Source organism: Bubalus bubalis, chromosome 7 (genome assembly GCF_019923935.1).
Source record: "Bubalus bubalis isolate 160015118507 breed Murrah chromosome 7, NDDB_SH_1, whole genome shotgun sequence".
Lineage (NCBI taxonomy): Eukaryota > Metazoa > Chordata > Mammalia > Artiodactyla > Bovidae > Bubalus > Bubalus bubalis.
Window position 1 is genome coordinate 51,259,526 of NC_059163.1, and position 14,296 is coordinate 51,273,821.

Consider the following 14,296-nt stretch of genomic DNA (forward strand, 5'->3'; position numbering starts at 1 on the left):
AAAAGGATTTCCTTTCAAATGTTTGTGAAATTGCAGCCTCTAATAATGAAGTTTTCTGACAGTTCAGTTGATTTCAGTTATTTGGAAAAAGCAGGATTTAGGCAAAAATCATAATGTGTTCTGGACCTAGAAACGGACTTGATTAGTTTCAATAGGGCATTTTTCTTACTCCATTGATGGTGAATCCTAGGTGGCACATTTTGGAGCCAAAATGTCTCACAATAGCTCCTTGCACTCAAAATGCTGGCAATAAAAGCCGTGCCTTGCTACATTCCTACCTGGAAGAAAAACCTTGTTTGCCCTCAAACATTGCCAAGAAACCAAGCTATGCCCCTCCTTGCTCGGAATTTCTGAAGACAACATCACCCTTTATGGGACTGCCAGTTTGCATGGAAACACATCTTATGGCATAATGTCCCACCATTCTGAAGGCTTTTTCAAGAATACCAGGACTTGGGAGAAATATATTTGAGAACATTTAATTACCAGATTCTCTCTTAAATTTGACTAGCACATACCAAACATCTTTGACACAAAGTTGAAAAAGACTTGTCTTAATACCCAGTCCATTTATACCAGTATTTCTTTTTACCTTTCAAAAACAGTGACATGGTTACCTCTGGATCTTTCAGGCTTGAGTCAGCCAGTTGGTGTTATCAATGTTGTTGGCTATCTCTTCCTTTTCTCCTTCCCATCATTTGTACATTTGACTGTTTACCCTGATCAACCATCCATCCATTTATATTCTTGTTAAAAGTTCTGGGAAACCTTGTGGAAGGAAAGAAGGTAGAAGCTAAAGCTATTGGTGCAAATGAAGCTTTGGATTCCCTGCGGATTTTGACCACATCTTCCATTCCTGACCCCCTCAAGAGCTTGGGTAATTCGGCATCTGAATATATGAGTAGCCATGGATGAGTGATAAACACACGTCTACTTTTCATGGCATAGTTCCAGGAGTGGCTCACTAAGGTTCTGCTGGTGTGCTATTCCCAAGGCCCATAGGGGTGCAGCCTTCTTGGCAGCTCCAGTCCCTTTCAGTGGGGTTGGAGCATGAGGCAGTGATCAGAGACACCAGGCAGAATTACACAACTGCATACACACAATGGCAGAGAAAGCGCAAGAGCTAAAGGATTCTGGTTTGGGCCCAAATCACTAGTCATTTCACTTCATGAAAAAAAAAGCAAGTGCCTTTTAAGCTGACATTATTTACAATGCTCAGAGTTTTCAGACATCCACCCAGAAGCAGAGGACCACCACACCACAAGGAACAGTTCAATGAACTATGTACAGAATTTACAAGGAAGTTTACATAATATTCTACATTCCATTAACAACTTCACCTCAGTGTTGACTGTTTGCTTTCAAGCATCTGATCTTGTTGTTTGTTTTTCTGTCCTTCTCATCCCAGTAAGTGCTGATTGAACCAACATGAACAAATGCTTGCCCATTTCTTTACCCTAGCTCCTGGGATAAATATTTGATTACATTTTGTTCAGAAAAGGAAAAAAAAAAACCTGTGGCACATCACCCTTTGTAAAATACTATTCAAAATGGTCCATATAAGAAATCTTGGAGATCTTTTCCTTCTAGCATTATAAATAGATCTTTTCTTTTAGTTTGTTTGTTTGTTTCACTTGGCAAATTTTGATTGAGCTCTTTCTGAAATGAATATTTATAAAGTAGTCATTGATTTTAGAAAGATGGAATTTAGTCAACATTTCTGTGTATTGTACATAGTGCTTTTTAAGGAAAGCCTATCCTTGGATCCATAAACCAAACTTTATTCTCTGCACCACATTTTCTCTTTGCGTTTTCAAGATCCTTCATTGATTGTAATGTACAATATACATGGCATATATGAAAACACATATCATTTAGTCAACAGAATTAACAACCAGTCTGCTGTTTCTATTTGGCAATGGAGAGGATGGAGGCAACAATCCTGGATAATTCAAGCCCAAAATACGTCTTTACCTGGGTCTTTGCCTCGCAAAGCTGGTGAGTATAACGCACATGTCACCCCTGGTATTTTAAGTCAAGAAACTTGACTGGTAGAAATGAGTGTGTAGTCATCATTGTCAAATGAATGATGAGATTTCTGCTGGGTCCACACAGCTTGAGTCTATGACAGTTTATATCACAGTTTGTGAACATGGGGTCCCCTGGACATGACTGTGGCATGAGAGAGTGAGTTCATGCAATATTTAGCCTCTACTGCCACTTGGATAACTTAGGAGATTATGGCTATTTTGATGGCTAAAAGAAAACAAACTTTAAACAGCAACACCGCTAAAAGGTAATGATCTGAATCTTTCAGGAAGGGGGGCCAGTTTGAGGGTACTTAAGAAAGTCTAGCAAGTTTTATGTTTTATGTCCATCAGTTTGGGTGAGACAAGGCAGACAGGCAGAGAAGAATATTTTTCTGTGTACTGTTCAGCCTGGAAAGAGAGAGGGTGAGGGCCAAGGAGGAGAGGATTTGGCTAGGAAGTATCCAGATGAAGGAAGTGGGGACAGAGGTTATTAATTAGCAATAGGGCAGCTTTTCAATTTTTCTGGCTGTCATCGCCTCTAAAATCAGAGATATTTAACAGGATTTGTGTCTTACTTGTGTGCCTGTCTACATCCAGAGGGGCATACTGTGACACCATTTTGTGCCTGATAATGAATTCAGGCTTACTAGTTTTACATTTTACAAAGGATAAGAGATAAGAACTCAAAATGTTCTTTTTCTCTCCGAGATGCTTTACATCTAAAACTACAAGCATCAAATTCTTCAGACTTTTAAAGCAAGATCATAATAATAAAATTATAAATTACTCAATCTTTTCCAAGAAGAGTGAGCCACACAAGTAAATACAGAGAAATTGTTTTGCTACAGAACATGGATCAACAGATACTTCATTTCTGAAATCGCATTTCATCCTTAAACACTTTTTAAAAGAGTTTTTACATCAAAATGATTCATTCCTGTTAAGTATCAGCCAAAAGTCTTCCTTCCTGTGTTTTAAATAAATGACTACATGGTGGTTCCTGGGTGGTCATTGGGAATATTAACCTTACAATCACTGGTATGGCTACATCCCACTCTGGGCATTTCACTATGGAAAAACATCACCCTGTCAAGGAACTAACTACTCAGAGTTCTGAAATGGATCGCTTCATCCCCAGAGGATGGAGATTTCCTAGACCAGGGAACTATGATTGTACAACTGAAAACAAACGAAATTTGGTCCCCATGCCTGATTCATTTCTCATGAAACCACTGAAATTATTTGTCCAATTAAAGCAGTGTTTTTATTTTCTTACTAACATATATTATCTATAGCATAACCGTTTTTTTATTTGAGGGTTCTCTTTTCCTCTTGCTTTCTAAAAGAACACTTTATAACTCTCTCTCCTTGGATTTATCAGTGCAAATTCAGCCTCCTCTTTTCAATTAAGATTATAATCTCTAGCAGCTGATGCTATTGTAAACAGGGGCTCTCATCAGCCTTAGGGAGAAAGCCAGGTCATCAAATGAGGCAAACCTCCCTATTATTACCTCAACGCACACCACATTCGTAGATCAGGTCCCAAATTGCCTTTATGACTAGTCTGTCAACTTTGGGTTTCACTCAATCTTGGAAATGAATATATAGAATTCTTATATACATACTCAGGCTGAACACACACTGCACAAAAATAATGAGGCTTTAATGACATAAATGAGATGAATCTCAACTGTAGTTTGTTGGATTTGATTAGAACTGTGTGTTGAGCTCTTGAGGGAATAATCCTTCTATGATGAGCAAAGTAACCCATGAGTAGAGATACGGCAGAAGCAGTAATGATGGTAGAGAAGGGCTGTCATTTAGGGGCTGTTGTAAATGTCTGAAGGCTCAGTGATGTTGTTATCTGTGGTTTTGTTGTTTTCTTTAAACAGAAGGTTTTGCTGTTTTCTTTAAACAGAAGGTTTTCTTTAAAACAGAAATCTGGCCTTGAAGGGGAATGATACTAAAGTGGGTATATGTGCATTTCCTGACGCATTCATTTCATATGTTGGAATGCAGAGCTCAGAGAGCAGAGGCATACTGTGCTAGCTGAGAAACTAGCGCTGTGCAACTAGCTTGTCACCATTAGATACTGCTCTCTGGAAGGCTAAGAAATATATACTATTTGATTAAAGATTTGGCAGTTCAGGTAACTGCCCAGGCACCCTTTTCACAGCACATAAGTCTTGCCTTCCTCATGGAAAGGGCAATATTTTTCTCAAGCAAAAATTCTTACCATTCCCTTCTTCAAAGCCCACCTGCCCCAGCCCCCTTTCTCTTAATCTCTGAAGGAGGAACTAGGACAGTGTGAAGCCATAGCTTCATGGCATGAGGTCAAGTGATTCCAGGCTAAGGAAGTAAGTTCAGGGCTGCTCATTTGAAATAGTTTACAAAATTAGTCACTGCCCCCCAAACTCATTCTTAACAAGAGAAGAAAAATGTTCCCAATGGCTACCAGGTTGGATTCTCATGTTAATTTTTAAAATCTCCCTGGAAGTCTGAGAAAGAAGCATTTTTCAGAATATCTGGCTTAAAGGTGGGGTGAAGATGGCAGGCTGAGTTTGTATAACCTGGGTTCCAGCTTGCCTATCTCTCCCTCTTTCTCTGTGGAGCAGGGACTCCTACAATGGACCTCGGGAAGATGGAGAGTGGAAAGGAATCTTCCTTCTTCTTCTGGGCTCCTTTTTGTTTTCCCTTCTTCCTGGAAATCTGTAACTTATCAATGGCTTTGTTTTTTTTTCTTCTGAGATCCTGGAAATTGTATTGTTTTTTGGCAGCATGAGATTGTTACAGTTTACCAGGAGGCCATGCACACCGGAGAGCTAAGCCCTCTTTTCATTTGCATTTAAAAAAATAATAAAATCCAGGGCGACTAGAACTGCTAAAGATCTACCTATCTAATTTCTCTCTTTGTGTGTGTGTGTGTTTGTAAACATGGCAATTAACAAAGCTCTGAAAGAGCCAATAACCTGGACCACAGTAGACTGGAAAAAAATAGGTTTTTTTTTTTTTTTTTTTGAAGTAAACATGGTGCAGTAATAAAATTGATATGCAAGACCAAAAACCAATTGGATGGCTGAATCTCTTACCTCAAAAAGCACAGCAGTATCGCTGCTAGGGACCTGTGGGGTTAAAAACCAAAAGAAGAGGAAAGAAGTCGTTTAGGAACCATTGGGACAGACTTAGTGTACATAGTAAAGCCAATAAACGACGTTAAAAAGAGAAAAGGTGATGGGGAAGAACATTCGGGACCACTTGTCTATGGAATTCACGTCAGTCAAGTCGGGGATTTTGACTTTGAGCTGCGAGGCGCGTCTGCGGATGCGCCCCTTGCTGTGCGCGCCGTGCCGGTCCAGCGCGCGCCCGTACCCCTCACGGCTGCTCATTGGCTTGCGGTACTGGATGCTGGCGCTGTCGTAGGAGTACATGGTGGCCTTGGGGTCTCCCACGCCCATGAGCACTTCCGAGCCGCTCGTCTCGTTCCTCATCTCCAGGGTACTGAGGAGAATGTTGCCGTGGGCGTCGACCTGACCGAGAAAAAAAGCCTCAGGCACAGCTGCCACGACATTCGCTTGTTTTAGTTAACCTGTAACTGATGATACTGGGTCGGGCTCATTACACTGTCTTGCTAGACATCTGGTTCTGCATGACCCCTGGGTATCTATCTATCTATCTAAGCTTCCCAGGTGGCGCTACTGCTGCTAAGTCGCTTCAGTCGTGTCCGACTCTGTGCGACCCCAGAGAAGGCAGCCCAGCAGGCTCCGCCGTCCCTGGGATTCTCCAGGCAAGAACACTGGAGTGGGTAGCCATTTCCTTCTCCAATGCACGAAAGTGAAAAGTAAAAGTGAAGTCGCTCAATCACGTCTGACTGGCGCTAGTGGTATCTATTTATCTATCTATCTAAGCTTCCCAGGTGGCGCTAGTGGTAACGAACCCGCCTGCCAATGCAAGAGCCTTAAGAGACACAAGTTCGATCCCTGGGTCAGGAAGATCTCCTGGAGGAAGGCATGGCAACCCATTCCAGTATTCTTCCTGGAAAATTCCATGTACAGAGGAGCCTGGTGGGCTCTAGTCTAAGAGGTCCTAAAGAGTCAGACACAGCTGAAGCTATTTAACACATTTATCTATCATTTATCTACTTACCTGTTGTCTACCATCTATTTATTGAATCCATCATCTATCAATCAATATAATCTACAGTTTGTCTATGATCCATCATGCCTCTATGATTAATCCATCCATCCATCCATCCATCTTTTATCTGGACTCACAAAACAGTATGTGTGTATAGAATATATATTATATATACACTATATATAAATTATGTAATTTTTGTTTTTCAAAACTACCATTCATTGAATCCATAGAAATACACTACATATAAAACAAAAAATGCCATATGTATGTGAAAAAATACCATATATGTGTATATATACATGGCATTTTTCCTTGTTACAAAAGTGATACATGTAAACATTCAAAACTAGAAAGCAATCAGGAAATAAATTAAAAACTAAAAATTCATAATTTCACCTTTAGTGTCCATTATTTTTAATACCTTGCTAAACCTTTAGTCTTTTTTTTTTTATTCATTTATGCTTACAGACACAAGCTCAGCTAGTATATTTTGTTTTGTAATCTACTTTTGTCACTTAATAGTATAACCTGGTCATCTTTTCATGTTAATAAATATTCCTCTGTGACATAATGTATTCATAGCCTATATGGATAAACCATAACTGAATCAATCTATTTTTAGATGTTAAGGCTTGTTTTGCTTTCATACTATTAAATAAACAAACCTGAATAGATAGCTAGTGGGAACCTGCTGTATAGCACAGGGAACTCAACTCGGTGCTCTGTGATGACCTAAGGTTTGGGATAGTTGGGGGTTGGGAGAGAGATTCAGGAGCCAGGGGATATATGTGTACATTTAACTGATTCACATTGTTGTGCAGCAGAAACCAATACAACACTGTAAAGCAGTTATACTCCAATAAAACATGAATAAATAAAAGTAAGCCTGCAAAGAACACCTTTTAGCTAAATCTTTGTTCATACCCATCGTTATTTCCTCAGACTAAATTGCCAGAAGTAGAATGAATTCACTGGTCAAAAAGATATGCTTGGCTATACTTTGACTTTTATCTTTCCACTGTTGTTCATTGTTGCTTCCTAGCATTCCACTGATACCTAATCCAGGTTTCCTGGTTTTTCTCTATGCTATGCCCAGACACACACTTTTGGAACTACAAGAATTGTGAGTACCTTTGGCCTAACATGTTGTGGCTTTAACTTTAAATTGATGTACTTGAAAACTAACTTACCTGAAGGAGACATGGCTCATTCATGCAGATGAGTCTAAAGTACCTCCAAGGACAAGATAGCAGGTAAATAAATTAAATAAGTAAATAAATAAAAACTCTAAATTTAGAGTTATTAGCACAGTGCCTGACTTACAATCAGTGCTCTATAAATGCTCTATCAATGACATTGATCTCAGTAAACACTGTTGAAAGGTTTTAGTAGGCAAGCAGCGAACCTGGTGATGAAGAAAGAGATAGAGAAAACCTTGGGAAGAGGCAGAGACAAACGGGAGAAAGAAAAGTACAGAAGGTGAGATGTGATCGTGGTTTATCACAGACAAGATAACTAAGATTTATTGTGTCCACCGTGTGCCGGGAGAAATATCAATAACCTAAGATATGCAGATGATACCACCTTTATGGCAGAAAGTGAAGAGGAACTAAAAAGCCTCTTGATGAAGGTGAAAGTGGAGAGTGAAAAAGTTGGCTTAAAGCTCAACATTCAGAAAACGAAGATCATGGCATCCGGTCTCATCACTTCATGGGAAATATATAGGGAAACAGTGGAAACGGTGTCAGACTTTATTTTTTGGGGCTCCAAAATCACTGCAGATGGTGACTGCAGCCATAAAATTAAAAGACGCTTACTCCTTGGAAGGAAAGTTGTGTCCAACCTAGATAGCATATTCAAAAGCAGAGACATTACTTTGCCAACAACTCCGGGAGTTAGTGATGGACAGGGAAGCCTGGCATGCTGCGATTCATGGGGTCGCAAAGAGTTGGACATGACTGAGCGACTGATCTGAACTGAACTGATGTGCTTAGCATTATGGTAGATGCTTCACGTATATTACTCATTTAGTCTTACAATAACAACAGTCTCAAATTTACACCGTGGTAGGTGCCAGACCTGAGATTACAACCCATGTTTTGTCTGATTCAAAGTTCATGTGGTTTTTGCTGAGAATGAACCACTTCACAGTCCTTGACCATCATCACATCCTGCAGTGAATTTAGTAATGCAGTTGATAGATTTAAGCTTTTAGTTGGCTGGAGAGAGAAATGGTGATTGAATCTGGTCTCTGTTTCACTCTCATTCTCATCTGTCATCACTTCTCTCTGAGAAGCATTTTGCTGTAGTATAATGAGGCTCCCCACTATGCCTCACCCAGAACATCTATTGGTTTCTTTATTCAAGGAATTATTATTATGTTTTGATATTGTTGTTAGTAACTATTATTTGTTAAATCCTACTGTGTAACTTATCTCAGTATTTTTCAAAACACTATGAAATATATAACATTTTCCTAGTTCAGCAGATGGGGAAATTGAGACTCAGGTTAAGTAAATTGCCTAAGATTTAACAAAAAATAAGCAACCAATCTAGTGTTAAAACATAGAATACTCTTTATCTCAAACATCATTTTTTTCTCCTCTTCACAGATTGTTGTTGTTGTTCAGTCACAAAATCGTGTCCAACTCTCCTTTCTTCAAGGCTCAATTTAAATTTTACTTCCTCTGTGTAGCTGTGATAGTAACCTCAAGAATGCTCTCTCTCCTCCTTTCTCCCAACCTTTATTGATTGCTTACTATGTGTCAGCTATAGTGCTAGGTGTCAAGGATGTGTGTATATACACACACACATACACACACACACACATATATGTAATATAGTGCAAATTTATGGTTGAAAAAGTCATGCATGTGGAAGTTTCTGATACTAAAGAGGATAGCAGGGTTGAAGTGACAAACAGAAAAATCTTGGATTCATTAAAGAAGGGACAAGTACATTAGAAAATAAGGTAATGCATGTGATTTGATTGTGAAACAGTCAAGAGAATCAACAAACATGCATTTTGTCCTTGAGATAATAGTCTCCTTAGAGATACAAGAATAAGACATAATATTGAAAGTGACAAAAGTTTTTAAGCAAATGCTCAATGGTATAGTATAGACCATGATTAGGGGTTCATAAAAGTGAGAAATGTTGGGGTTCACAGAAGGCTTCATGAGGACCTGGGGCTTGTATTGAATCTTAGAAGGCGGGGAGAGGACAGGACAAAGGGCTAGAAGTTGAAAACTGTTCTCATCTTGGTTTTGTTATTAACTCAGTTTCCTCATCCATAAATGAGAGGTTTTCACTAGGTTATCTCATGGCTTGTTTCTAATTTTTGACAGACTTTGATTATGGAGAATATTCCAGGCAGAAGACACAGCATTCTAAAAAAATTTTTTTTTGTAAAATGGAATCACTTGATCTGTATTGTATGCATCATTAAGTTACATTATTATGAAATCCCTTTAAAGTAAACAAGTTTCTAGAATTTAGAATCAGCCAGTGAAGCATACAGATGCTGCTCATTAAGCACTGCTGCTGCTGCTGCTGCTGCTGCTAAGTCGCTTCAGTCGTGTCCGACTCTGTGTGACCCTAGAGACGGCAGCCCACTGGGCTCCCCCATCCCTGGGATTCTCCAGGCAAGAACACTGGAGTGGGTTGCCATTTTCTTCTCCAATGCATGAAAGTAAAAAGTGAAAGTGAAGTCGCAGTCATGTCCGACTCCTAGTGAACCCGTGGACTGCAGCCTACCAGGCTCCTCCTTCCATGGGATTTTCCAGGCAAGAGTACTGGAGTAGGTTGCCATTGCCTTCTCCAAAGCTCATTAAGCACAAGTCACTGCAAACAAGGTACATTTTATTAAGATATTTTGCTAACCTTGGTGCAAACTCAAAGGTATTAACACTTTTAAATTGCACAAGGCTTATTAGTTTGTGCATATCCCTAAAGTATTCTGTTATTGGCTAGAAATCATAGCTTTAAGTGGTTTGACATATAAAATATTGAGTCCATTTCTGTAGCTACCCATTGAAAGCAGATTTCATTACTATATAGTTAAATCAACATTACTGTGCTCTTTATCTAATAAATGTTTATTGAGTGCCTACTTTGTGTTGGGCACTATTCCAGATACTGATGAAGGAATCAGTTCCTCCACAAGCAATAGAGCATCACATCCCACATTTTAGAATTTAAAAATTGTTACTAATAACGCTCCTTAATCTTGTATTCTCCTTTACAAACCCTGTGACTGGTCCCCATCTCCTGTGAAGTGAAAATGGTAGTTGCTCAGTCGGGTCCAACACCATGGGCTGTAGCCCAGGCTCCTCTGTCCATGGGATTCTCCAGGCAAGAATCCTGGAATGGGTTGCAAGGCCCTCCTCATAGAGCAGATTATGTATGTTTAAAGGGTCTCCCTAATAACTCAGCTGGTAAAGAATCCACCTGCAATGCAGGAGACCCTGGTTCAATTCCTGAGTCAGGAAGACCCGCTGGAGAAGGGATAGTCTACCCACTCCAGTATTCTTGGGCTTCTCTGGCGGCTCACCTGGTAAAGAATCCACCTGCAATGCAGGAGACCTGGATTCGATCCCTGGGTTGGGAAGATCCCTTGGAGACAGAAAGTCTACCCACTCCAGTATCCTGGCTTGAAGAATTCTATAGTCCATGGGGTCGCAAAGAGTCAGATATGACTGAGCGACTTCCACTCTCACTTTCAAAGGCATCTCAGGCTAGAGCAGAACTCTTGATTCTCTCTTTTCTTGGTTTCCCCCACCCAATGTCCCACTAGAATATCACTCCAGGAGGGCAGGGACTTTGTCTTATTCACTGTTTCTCTAGACTTGAGAAAAGTGCTTGGCACTTGTATGCATGGTCAGTAAATATCTACTGAATGAATGGATGGTACTAAAGGGGATAAGGGGGAATGATGGTTAATTTTATGTGTCAACTTGACCAGTCTATCAGTTCAGTTCAGTTCAGTCGCTCAGTCATGTCCGACTCTTTGTGACCCCATGAATCACAGCACGCCAGGCCTCCCTGTCTATCACCAACTCCCGGAGTTTACTCAAACTCATGTCCATCGAGTTGGTGATGCCATCCAGCCATCTCATTCTCTGTAATCCCCTTCTCCTCCTGCCCCCAATCCCTCCCAGCATCAGAGTCTTTTCCAATGAGTCAACTCTTCGCATGAGGTGGCCAAAGTACTGGAGTTTCAGCTTTAGCATCATTCCTTCCAAAGAACACCCAGGACTGATCTCCTTTAGAATGGACTGGTTGGATCTCCTTGCAGTCCAAGGGACTCTCAAGAGTCTTCTCCAACACCACAGTTCAAAAGCATCAATTCTTCTGTGCTCAGCTTTCTTCACAGTCCAACTTTCACATCCATACATGACCACTGGAAAAACCATAGCCTTGACTAGATGGACCTTTGTTGGCAAAGTACTCTCTGCTTTCTAACATGCTATCTAGGTTGTGCCCAGTTATTTGGTCAAGCACTTGTCTAGATGTTGCTGTGAATGTATTTTGTAAATGTGATTGACATTTTCAACCAACTACTGTTAAATAAGGAGATTCAGCTTGATGATCTGGGTGGCCTTATCCTATCCCTTAAAAGTTTCAAGAGTGAAAATGGAAGTTTCTCAGAGTAGAAATTCTGTCTCAAACCTGAAACAGAAATCCCGCTTGAGTTTTCAGCACACTCTCCTGTTTTTGGACTTTCCAATCTCCACAATTTCATGAGCCAGTTCCTTAAAGTAAATCTCTTTTTGCAAGTATGTTGGTTCTGTTTCTATTGGTTCTAATTCTCTGGAAAACCCTGACTGATATGAAAAGGATGACAAAAGTCAGGAGGGACTATAGCCCAGGAAACACTGACATGCTGGCTGTGTTTCTTCTCTCAGCAGAAACCCCAAGTGAATGTACACATTCATTTTCTAGTTTGGGTTTAACCTTGATCCCACCCCTTTCATCTCATTCACCCTCTGCTTCTTTCTGCCCCCCAAATTCCAAAAGAATCCCTTGGTCTGTTAAAAATGTTGCCACTCACTGAATTGAACTGTTCAGGATATTTTCAATAACTGAGCTCATTACAGTGTAGTTGGAATAAAGTATAATCTTGTTTTCACTGGCAATTTTAAAAGCTCCTTTAAGAAATACCTCCAGGTTCAATCTACTTTGCAAACAGAAAGTGATTTCCTTACTGTTAACCAATTCAATTAGATTTCCATTTACTGAGAGGTTCTGAAGTACAGGGGAGGAAGCCAGGAGAAGTGATGCTGGCCACAGAGTGGGCTGCCCACTGGAAGCCTACAGTCGATTGAATGAAGCTGTCCAGCATGCTCGGCTGCCTTTGCCTGCAGAGCATGGAGAGCCACACAGCCACACCCTCCATTGCTGACCCTGCGCATATAATGAACCGCATTTATGACATCGCTGTCAGCCATTAGCTCTCAACAGAGCTGCCAAGCCCCAGTTCTTTGGTCTCAAATTCCTGTAACATTTTTTCTTTGAGGGGAGCTGGGGGATGGGAGCTTTGCTGGAGATGATCTGCATATCTCTTTGCTTCTTCTGATGATATAGTGGCGGAAGTGGAAATATGATTTCAAGAAGCAATAGAAGGTTAGATATGAACCTACATAAATCTAAACATTATGTAATTCGGGAAATGGAGAAAGGAAAAGATCAGGATCAAATGAAACAACTGGCAAATTTTCCAGAACATTACTCAGTTGATAAATTTCATCCTCGATTCCTTTCTTTCCCTTGTTTCTCCCATCCAGTGTATGAGCAGGTTGTAATGGGTCTGCTTTTAAATGTATCCTGATTCTGATCACTTCTCCACATCACCTCTGGCCACATAATTTATCTTCCCTTTTTCCAGGACCAAAACCCTGTGGTCTTTTCTCTACATAGCAGCTGGAGTGATCCTTTCAAATGCAAAACAGAATTTGTCTTCTATTTGAATCTTCTAGCAACTTCCAGTGTTCTTGCCTGGAGAATCCCAGGGACGGTGGAGCCTGATGGGCTGCCGTCTATGGGGTTGCACAGAGTCGGACACGACTGAAGTGACTTAGCAGCAGCAGCAATTTCCCAAGTCATGGAATAAAATCCAATTTTCTCATCCAAATCCACAAATCACCATGTGACTTGGCTACTAGAGGTACCTCTGTCCTCATTTCCTACTACTCAGCTTCTTAGCTCACTGTTCCAGCCACGTTGGCCTTTGGTTGGCTGCCGTTTATGCTCCTACATCCTCAGGCCATTGTCACCTGCTGTTCCTCCCTCCTGGCATGCTGTTGCTTAGATTGCTACCTGGCTGACTTTGCATCATTTTCTTTACCATAGTTATCATCTGCCATTATATCATGCATTTATTTACACATTTGTCAGTAATCTCAGTTGAAATGTAAGCTCCAGGAGAACAGCTGCTTTTTTGTTGCTATTGGTAATTACTGTATATCCTCCTTGCTTTTTCAGAACAGAACTTTAGATAGTCTTATGGAGGGACTGGGTAATGAATGAGAAACTCTCTGAGTTCTGAGTTCACTAGCTAAGGATACCTGAGTGGCTAGAATCTCTAGAGTAGTGGTTCTCAGACATTACTGTGTATCCAAATCCATTGGGAAACTTGCTAAAATTTATGAGTTTGAGCTCATTTTGGTTTAGACTAAGACTTTCCGAATCTGCATTTCACACACACATTTCAAGGGTCCTAGTTAGCTCTTGTGTACCTGGCTTTAATGGAAGTCTTGGCAGATAGATAATCCACAGAAGCTATTTTATTTCCAGGTGACCAGGAATTAATTACAAATATGCATGGTTCAGTGGGCTTCCCAGGTGGCACCAGGGGTAAAGAACCCATCTGCCAATGCAGGAGATGTAAGAGATATGAGTTAATCCCAGGGTTGGGAAGATCCCCTGGAGGAGGGCATGGAAACCCACTCCAGTATTCTTACCTGAGAATCCCATGGACAGAGGAGCCTGGTAGGCTACAGTCCATAGGGTCGCAAAGAGTTGAATATGACTGAAGTGACTTAGCATGCAGATATGCATGCAGCATGCACGCATGGTTCAAGCCTGAGGGATATGTGATATGAAGGTTGGGGATTGATTTCCTAAATTGA

At 40.6% G+C, this 14,296-nt stretch overlaps 1 protein-coding gene across 1 annotated transcript in view; it reads right to left on the reverse strand.

Moving 5' to 3' along the window:
• Nucleotides 1-463: 463 nt before the first annotated feature.
• GABRB1 (gamma-aminobutyric acid type A receptor subunit beta1) overlaps nt 464-14,296 on the reverse strand; it is a 446,588-nt gene continuing 432,755 nt past the window's right edge. The window contains exon 9 of the mRNA XM_006069953.4: nt 464-5,557. Coding sequence (XP_006070015.3) covers nt 5,213-5,557 — 345 coding nt within the window. The 3' untranslated portion in view covers nt 464-5,212. The remainder of the gene's footprint in view (nt 5,558-14,296) is intronic.